This window comes from Littorina saxatilis, linkage group LG7 (genome assembly GCF_037325665.1).
Source record: "Littorina saxatilis isolate snail1 linkage group LG7, US_GU_Lsax_2.0, whole genome shotgun sequence".
Taxonomy (NCBI): Eukaryota; Metazoa; Mollusca; class Gastropoda; order Littorinimorpha; family Littorinidae; genus Littorina; species Littorina saxatilis.
In genome coordinates, this window is record NC_090251.1 from 18,339,666 (window position 1) to 18,349,797 (window position 10,132).

Sequence of the window (10,132 nt, forward strand, 5' to 3'; positions counted from 1 at the left end):
ACACGCAGAAGAAGAGACCATGGCACGTAGAAGAAGAGACCATGGCACGTAGAAGAAGAGACCATGGCACGAAGAAGAAGAGACCATGGCACGCAGAAGAAGAGACCATGGCACGCAGAAGAATAGACCATGGCACGCAGAAGAAGAGACCATGGCACGTAGAAGAAGAGACCATGGCACGTAGAAGAAGAGACCATGGCACGTAGAAGAAGAGACCATGGCACGTAGAAGAAGAGACCATGGCACGCAGAAGAAGAGACCATGGCACGTAGAAGAAGAGACCATGGCACGTAGAAGAAGAGACCATGGTACGTAGAAGAAGAGACCATGGCACGCAGAAGAAGAGACCATGGCACGCAGAAGAAGAGACCATGGCACGCAGAAGAAGAGACCATGGCACGCAGACACCTGGCGGATCTGTGGTCATTTACAAAATAGTTTACATAGGAAGGAAGGAAGGAAGGAAGGAAGGAAGGAAGGAAGGAAGGAAGGAAGAAGGAAGGAAGGAAGGAAGGAAGGAAGGAAGGAAGGAAAGAACTAAGGACCTTTATTATTTGTTCTCCCTGCACAACAACTGACAAGGAGTTCACAACTCTGCCAGCCGTGTCTTTGTCAGTCCCCAAATTGCAGAGATGTCATTCTGACGTTTATGCCCGGTGTTCTATCTCTTGAAATGTTCTGGGTAAGAACGAGCAAGACTTCAATTACCAAAGAGTCGTCGGTGGGGTTCGAATTAGCAAAGGAGTTTTCTCTTTTTACATCAGAATTCAATACAAGATTCTAAAATGCCTCTGGGCATCTATTCTGATCTCGAATAATCTGTATGCTCAAAGAAAACAAAATCGTCTTTTCATCACACTAACATATTTGAGCATACCAAGACAGCTATTTGAGGCAGTGTTCCAGAATATGCGCAGAGAAGATTTACAATATAATAACGGCCAGTTATTTTGAACATCAGATATTTCTCATCAGACGATCTGATTATAAACAGTAAATGCAAATAAACTAAAACTTTCTTCAAATGGAACTTTTAATGAACGATCCTATAAATGTCAGATCGGATTTAGCTGTCTTGTCAAGGGGAAATATTGTGCTTGTTTACTTGGGCAACCAAAGCGAACAAAACCAATAGAACAAGCACTCACACAGCCAGCAAAACAAGAAATTCCTCCGAGGTAGGAAAAACACCCCCGTCAAAGGGAAATAACCTTCTCAGTTGGTGGCAGTGACTGAGTGAGAATGGTTATTTCCCTTTGACCATTAATATCTCCGTCTATAAGTCCTTGTATAATTTTAATCCACCAATAACTCCCTAACCGTGTGTTTGACTGGTCCCAATTTTTGTAAGGACCGTCTCAGGAATGTATAGAACCTGTTCACCAAGTTTGGTGACGATCGGTCAGTTCATTCTTGAGATCTATATGCGAACACAAACAAACAAACAAACAAACAAACAAACACATCGAGCGAAACCTATACACACCCCTATACCGGGGGTGTAATAAATGAATAGAGGGAAAAAAGGAGTGCACGAACAGAAACACAGACGGACAATAAGATGGACTGGAAGGCAAGTACATAAGCAGACGCCCAAACGAACAGATTTGGATAAGTACAGAAGCAGCTAGCCAGCCGACCAGTCAGACAGACTAAGAGACGAACAGACCTTACAGACATAAACACCTATCCCCAAAGAACTTGACTGTTATTTTCAGTTTGAAAAGCGCAGGAGATCAAGACTCAAAGACTCAAAGCTCAAAGATTTTACTGTTCTTAAAAAAAACACAAGGAAATCGGCGGCAAGTCGCAGGGACTGCTGACACTTCAAGTCGCGGCGTTGAACAGCCAGATGTTCAACTCTGAGGGGGGCATGTTTCGGAACATCAGCTGAACCAGACTAAATAAAGCCGAATGTCGATCAATGTAGTGCCACCCGCCTGCGATTTTATTTACTATACCACTTTCGTGCTCCATCAACACTTCTCCGCAGGAAATAAGACATCCCACCTCCCCCTCTACAACCCTTCACCCCCACGCCCACACATGTTCTTCCATTGCTGACGTAATCTGGTCCCTTTCACGCCCCAAGGAAACGTGTCTCCAAAATGGAAAATAAACGTCAGGAAATTGATTTCCATCCTGTCACCACCCTTTCCATGTCATCTTTCTCAAAGGGAAAATAAACACACACACACACACACGAAGTCCATGGTTGATTTAGGATTATCTGAGGAGTTTGATCGATCCCGGCCCTATATGTTCTTGTATGTCAACGTTCTAAAAGTGTAAAGGAACACAGACACACACACACACACGCACACGCACGCACGCATTCACGCACGTACGCACGCAGACACACACACAGACACACACACACACTGACAAACATACACACACACACACACATACACACACACACACACACACACACACACACACACACACACACACACACACACACACGAAGTTCACGGTTGCTTTGGAATTATATCTGAGGATTTTGATTGAGCTCCGCCCTGTGTTATTGTACGTCAACGTTCTCAACATGAAAAGCAACACACACACACACACGAAGAACCTTAGTGGCTTCGGGATTATCCTAGGATTTTGATAGGGATTCAGCTCACTTTTATGTTCCTCAGTGATCCTTACTGTATACGAACGACCGACGCTCTCGTCTCGTCAAGTAGTCCAGTCATCTTACTTCAATATGGAGGAGTAGACTATGGCTTATCTCTGGTATGGTTTTAATTAATACTCTAGAATATTTGCCGCCTCTTTGAAATGCTGTTTTTAAAAGTACATTCATAAGTCGCATTAATTTGAGCGTAAAGCATCTTGTAATGACTACAGTGCATTGAGTCTTTGAGCTTGTAAGACCTCCAACAGTAATCTGAGACAAGCAGGTCTTACAAAAGGAGAGAGTCTTAAAACGGGGGTTCATTTATAGATGTAGTGAACAGAAAGTCTGAAAATCAAGGTCTTAAAAAGGGGGAAGTCTTAAATTGGGGGTGGGGGGGGGGGGAGGGTCTTAAAAGGGGGTTTGCACTGTATAGGTCAGTTGAGGCTTTTACTTGGAATGAGAGCATCCTTCCACTTTGACACATACCACCCCCCACCCCCCCGACACACACAACCAAGCGGAAGTTATGTTGTACCGGCAGTCATCTATATGATTATGTCAACCTGGAACAAAATTCATTCAGCAAAACAAATAAACCCCAAAAAACAAAAAATCCCTCTTCACGCAGAAAACATTGAGGCAGTTGACTTTTGGCAGATGTTCAAGTTGATTGCTGGTAAATCCTATGGAAAAGTCTTGAAAGATTTACGCTGATATGCTTGTGTGTTCATACGGCAAGGAAGATCTAATCTTTAAATCGTCCATAGGCATACTACTACGCAAACACCGTGACATCATCATCGAGTTCGGTGGTCTGCCGGCCCAAACTGTACGTATACCCCACACCTTTTGACCTCCCTCGGGTAACTTTGCACTAAATTCCGTCGAGACCTATCTCTTTGCTGAATCTCGCGAGATGAGATTGTGGTCTTGGCGTGCCTGCAGACCTCCAAATAGCACGTGAAGGCAGGTCTCGGAGCGTCTGAAGGGCAAACTTTAAGGGAGGGAATGTTGAATTGACGGGCGCAGTTACTGTTCGTGCTTGGGTAAAATGAAGGGCAAATAGTACAAACTTGGGGGATGGATGATGAAAGGCAGTGCGTGCTTGTGTGTGTGTGTGTGTGTGTGTGTTTGGGGAGAGGGAGGAGGTTTCGTGCACGTGTACACTATGTGTGTGTGTGTGTGTGAGTAGAGAGAGAGAGAGAGAGAGAGAGAGGGGGGGGGGGTGGGGGTGTACAGCACGGTGACATTGCAGAGAACGATGCAAGGGAAGTAACCTACTGCATCAGCCGACTTCATCCTCGCATCGGTTGCTGCTCTTACACCATTGCTGTCTAAAGGCTATCTAATTCTGTCCCTTTATTATTTTTTTTCTGTCGAATTCGCTTAATTCACGAAACTGTCAAGCCTCACTATTACGGTTCTCGAGCAGGGCTGGGATGTAGCTCAGTCGGTAGCGCGCTGGATTTGTATCCAGTTGGCCGCTGTCAGCGTGAGTTCGTCCCCACGTTCGGCGAGATATTTATTTCTCAGAGTCAACTTTGTGTGCAGACTCTCCTCGGTGTCCGAACACCCCCGTGTGTACACGCGGCAAGCACAAGACCAAGTGCGCACGAAAAAGATCCTGTAATCCATATCAGAGTTCGATGGGTTATAGAAACACGAAAATACCCAGCATGCTTCCTCCGAAAACGGCGTATGGCTGCCTAAATGGCGGGGTAAAAAAACGGCCATACACGTAAAATTCCACTCGTGCAAAAAAACCACGAGTGTACATGGGAATTTCAGCCCACGAACGCAGCAGAAGAAGAAGAAGAAGAAGAAGAAGAAGGTTCTCGAGAAACAGAAAACAAAGCAAACAGCAAACAAACATGCCTGACCTTATTCGCACCAGAATTATAGTCGATCTATTTTCAGGACTAACTAGAAGTATCTTGAAAGCAACTTGAGCGAGACTGACTTCATGTACTTGAATGAAAGCCACACCGACACGAATTGAAACAGATGATGTAAAAGCGGACTACTTTTAAAATAACAGCTGTCGCTTGTGTTGCTGTTATTATCACTACCACAACATCTACTATACTTGTATTTACACCACCACCACCATTTCCCGCACCACCACAATCACAGGGCCAAACAAACCGCAAACAGAGCCTCGAGTTCATCATATTCATTGACCCAGTCTCGACAAAATATCAGGCGATACCATGGATGGACGGAGCTGTGACTTATACTTACTGAACCTATTTTCTTTAATTCTGAGCATATTTTTTTTTTAGTAAACATGACATATCTATATATGTTTGAATTTAGGAGAAGATGAGGAATACAATGCAATCAATTTTGAATCTGTTTGCGAAAAATCGATTTTAATGACAAATTTTATGAGCAAACTTATTAATTAATTGTTAAGCCTCCGAGCTGAAATGCAATACCAAGTCCGGAATTAACCAAAATTTAACCAACGTGTGGGGATATCATACCCAGACACTTTCATGTGAAGTTTCATGAAGATCGGTTCAATAGTTTTCTCTGAAGGATTTGTGAAAAACGAATACTCTCTTCGGACAAAAATAACTGCTTTTCGTCTGCTTTGAAGGTACGGAGATTTTAAAGCTCACACGACACAACCCACGCCGCATTAAACATTTGAAGTTGTGGTAAACGTCATCATTTCGGGGGTCTCTCGCTGGAAAGGTGAAGGTCAACTGAAACGGAACGTGGAACGTCAAAACGCAGTCACGTTTTCCACCCCCAAAAAACGAACAATATTTCGTCAACTTTTGTGAGTATTTTTGCACACTAACAGTTTTATTTGTTGGCCATTTTATGCATTGCTAGATTCATCAACCCTTTCACAGTCTTTCAGCGCTGAGAATGTGTTCATTGGAGGTAGACAACTGTTGTGAACTGAAATATTTTGAAGGGTGCTGATCCTGGTACATTTATCCAACTTCATGGTGAGAAAGCAAATGGCGAAGCAGAAGTAGGTCATCGAATCGAATTTTTATTCTGGCTTCGTATGTGATTTTGTATAAACAAAGTCTGTGTGATTTATTTGGACTGAAAATAATCAAAGTATGCCCGATTCTGGACCACCTCCTAGGTTTTTTTTTTCCATTCTGATCGAGGACAGACGTGATAATTTCACTTGAAGATTTATCGCCCTTCCTTCATTCCGAAACGAAACGTGAATACATCTAAATCTTGTCTGCGGCCTATGCCGTCTCGTTTCACGTTCCGTTTCGCGGGGTGACTCATTCACCAAACGAAACGAGCTGCAAAACGAAACGTGCTGTCCTTTAAATCTCCCTACTGACGACATCCACCACGTCTTCGTAAGGCCCAGGGAGGTACGCTCCCTCTTGTTTCACCAGCCATTCCTCTCCCGTTACCCTGGCAACGCCCGAACGGTCCACGCACTCTCTCGTCCCGACGTTTCGTTTATTAAATCTCCCTAATGCCTACGTGCTAACTGAAAAGGTCAGGTAACACTCTAAACGGCAATGTTCCACGTTTGCAGTACTAATATGAAAGAAACTGTTTCTTCCCACACACACACCATCCATTCTGAACAGCACTGTTCCACTTCTGAACACATTTCTGTAACAAGTTTTGAACACTTTGTGGGTGGAGATGTAGCTCAGTCGGTAGCGCGCTGGATTTGCATCCAGTTGGCCGCTGTCAGCGTGAGTTCGTCCCCACGTTCGGCGAGAGATTTATTTCTCAGAGTCAACTTTGTGTGCAGACTCTCCTCGGTGTCCGAACACCCCCGTGTGTACACGCAAGCACAAGACCAAGTGCGCACGAAAAAGATCCTGTAATCCATGTCAGAGTTCGGTGGGTTATAGAAACACGAAAATACCCAGCATGCTTCCTCTGAAAACGGCGTATGGCTGCTAATGGCGGGGTAAAAAAACGGTTATACACGTACAATTCCACTCGTGCAAAAAAACACGAGTGTACGTGGGAGTTTCAGCCCACGAACGCAGAAGAAGAAGAACACTTTGTGACAAAGTCAATGCGTCTACTTGCAAAAGAGAGGCACATAATAAACACATAGTGTAATTCACAAGTGTTCACATGAACACGAATGAACACTATATGTGCTACTTTGGCCATCTATATATATATATACGACTTGTGTCTGTGTGTGTGTGTGTGTTTGATCGCCATGCACGGCCAAAGTGCTCGATGGATCTGCTTCAAATTTGGTGTCCATATTCAGATACACCCGAAACAAAATCTTGTCGATGAGATATTTCAATACGTGCTCTCAGCGCGCAGCGCAAACTGATTTTGGTGGTTTTTTTTGGATCAACTTCCATAACTCTTCCTTATCTTCTCCATGTTTTCAGCGTTTACCTCCCTTCCTTCGTATGGTGCAGTACGGTATTAGGGGCATCTTCGGATATTCCCGGCGTTCTGTTACTATTTTTAGAAGGTCACCGCAGTGTCCAGAACGCTTTCCTTGGACCCGTAAGTTGTCCTCACTGTAAAAGTGCAAAGGTCGAATCAATTTATAGCCACGCGAAAAATACACTGTCATCTATCTCTATATATTTATACATATTACGGCTTCTCTGTGTGTGTGTGTGTGTGTGTGTGTGTGTGTGTGTGTGTGTGTGTGTGTTTGTGTGTGTCTGTAGAAAACACCTGTGGACTGTAGAGTTCTGTTTGTGATGTGGTATGGCTGCTTTTCTGAGTCTGTATGTTCTGACCTTCCTCTGAGAAGCCATAACAGACTAAAAAGGGCTTAGAGATAAGCTCTAAATGTCTCATTCCTGTGTGAGTGGACTTCGCCTCCAAAGGTGATTATGGTGATTCGGCACTCGATTACATTCGGCGTCGTCAACATGAATGGGACTCGACATGATATGATCATGAATGGCATCATGGTCACTGAATCATTTTCGTGCTGTTCCCATTCCACGAATCTGGGAGGGACCTAAGCTTGGAGGATCCATGGTTCGGTTCATTCAAACGGGTTGCGGGTGTGACAGGGAGACTACCGCCGCCCTTCACAGCAGACTCTGCAGAGTTGTGCACCTTATAAGTTGTGAGATATGTATAGCTCTTTATAGCTCGCAAAGCAACACCTGTGGATTGTAGAGTTCTGTTTGTGATATCGTAAATATTCTGCATCAAATTTGGTGGGCATATTCAGGTGGACCCCGGGCACAAACTGGTGGATAAAAACCGGCGAAGCCGGGTATTCCTCTAGTGTGTAAATATGTCTGGTATTTTTAATTCTTTATCTGCAGGTCAATGATACAATAGGAACCAGTTCTTATTAATGAAATCAATGTGTATGGTAAATATGTCTGGTATTTTTAATTCTTTATCTGCAGGTCAATGATACAATAGGAACCAGTTCTTATTAATGAAATCCATGTAGTATCTATATATATATACGACTAGTGTCTGTCTGTCTGTCTGTCTGTCTGTCTGTTCGCGATGCACGGCCAAAGTTCTCGGTGGATCTTTTTCGAATTTGGACACCGTCTTCAGCTACACCCCGGACACAACCTCATCGATGAGATATTTCAACACGTGCTCTCAGCGCGCAGCGCTGTGCGCGCTGAACCGATTTTGTTTGTTTGTTTTGTTTTGGTCGGGATCCACTACCAGTAACTCTTCCTTATCTTCTCCAGTGTTTTCAGCCGCGATTATCTCCCTTCCTCCGTGTGGCGTCAATCCATATTCCCGTTACTACGTTACTATTTTTAGAAGGTCACTGCACGTTACTATTTTTAGAAGGTCTCCAGTGTTTTGCGCGTTTATCTCCTTTCCTTCGTGCGCCGGCTGTATTCGGCTCTACTTCTTCCCGGCGAAGCCGGTACCCGGCGAAGCGGGTAATCATCTAGTTAGCAATATGTACTTTGTCACAAAGTGTTGAAAATGTGGTACAAATATGTGCTCAAAAGTGGAACACTTCTGTTCAGAGAGTATGTTGTGTGTGGAGATAAACATTGTTTCTGTCATATCAGCACTGCGAACGTCCCAGTGATGTTACTTTAAAGGGTAAAAACAAACAAATAAACAATAACACAAATAAATGAGATAAAATGTAACAAAAATGAATACGCTGAATCTCGACAGGACTAATATTATAGCTTAAGTGTGGATAAGCGTGTTTTGCACAGCCTCTTGTCGTGAAACCAAACCCCAACCCTCTATTTCTCACCCTTTTTGTCCGCGTTTTGCATCCATACCTTCTCCGTTTTTCACCGCAGAATGCCCTGCATCTGAGAGCGAGAGAAACCTACACAGACGAGTTGGGCAAAGCACGCAGGACAGGGGATGAGTGGCTGGTTACTGCAGCTAACGCTGAGACCTACATCCCTAGTGTGTCTGAAGAGGTAAATACCATACATCCACTTGGTCACATACCAAAAGTCAATACCGTGACTGCTTGCTGTGATGTGTTGGAATTTTTTGATTGATGGATTTCCGAAAAATGCACCAGTGCCTCTACGAAGTTAATTCTTAAAACAAATCACTGTGCACAGGACCAACTGGAGGAATGGTCTTATCCCGTGTAAAGGCCTGCCCATATATGAGACGGTGAGGCAGTGTGGGCCTTTAAAGTTCTGCCTAAAGTTTACATTTCTTTGTAACCGAAGAATCCATTGATACTGTATATTGTTATACGTTTTATTTGTCATTACACAGTTTCACAATACATGTAATAACATCTAGGATTTTATTCTCAAAAATAAGACCCAATATAATTATTCAATATACCGACTCCTGTCGCAGGTTGCTGGTGAGGTTAAAATCACCACGCTGTCGAGTCGCCAGTACTGCGTCATCGTAAATCCATGCAACAGCACTGGGCATCCTCAGTTTGGCAAGATGAAGCTGGTCAAGGTATGTAGGCCAACATGTGTCGTAGTGGAGATCGAGAGGGGTTGAGTTTGTGAGTTGGGTTGGCGGTGAATTGATGTGTGGAAAGTGTGGTCACTGGAGTTTTAAAGCTTGACGTCTTTGTTTTCTTCAGTAATTGTGACATCACTTGATCAGACGAAGGCAGTGAAAGTGTTTTTTTCTCAACGTTGTGTGTAAGTGTTAGTGCAATTACGATATTACTTTGACCAAATCCAAAACGGCAAGGGCACAAGGGAAAGGATAGGTTGATCGCTGCGGTGACCATGCAGTACTCTGGAGAAACGTCAACGCAGAATTGCAAATACATGCACATGTATAATTAATGAGTGTGCGTACATTTGTAGATTTTTGTTTAATCTTCGTAGGTCTGTTTTGTTTCTTAGTGTTCCTTTAAGAATACTAGCTTTGAGACTACCATCAAGTCTTCTGGTTTTGACAGAGGTGTCTTGTTTATGAAGGGAGAAAGGTCGTTCTTTCTGATGCCCGGCGAAAGCCTGCAGAATGGCGTGCGGGACGTGTACATTCTGGATGCAGAGGATGGACTGATTCTACAGGCCTCTTCTTCTTTATTTCTTTGTCTTCTTTTTCTTTCCCTTCTTTCCCTGTCCGGGA

At 43.8% G+C, this 10,132-nt stretch overlaps 1 protein-coding gene across 1 annotated transcript in view; it reads left to right on the forward strand.

The window, feature by feature from the left end:
• The first annotated feature begins 217 nt into the window (after positions 1–217).
• The window catches only part of LOC138970141 (major vault protein-like), a 35,021-nt gene continuing 25,106 nt past the window's right edge, over positions 218–10,132 (forward strand). The window contains exons 1-5 of the mRNA XM_070342624.1: positions 218–308; positions 5,973–6,112; positions 8,866–8,991; positions 9,392–9,502; positions 9,979–10,096. Of these exons, the coding sequence (XP_070198725.1) occupies positions 218–308; positions 5,973–6,112; positions 8,866–8,991; positions 9,392–9,502; positions 9,979–10,096 (586 nt within the window). The remainder of the gene's footprint in view (positions 309–5,972; positions 6,113–8,865; positions 8,992–9,391; positions 9,503–9,978; positions 10,097–10,132) is intronic.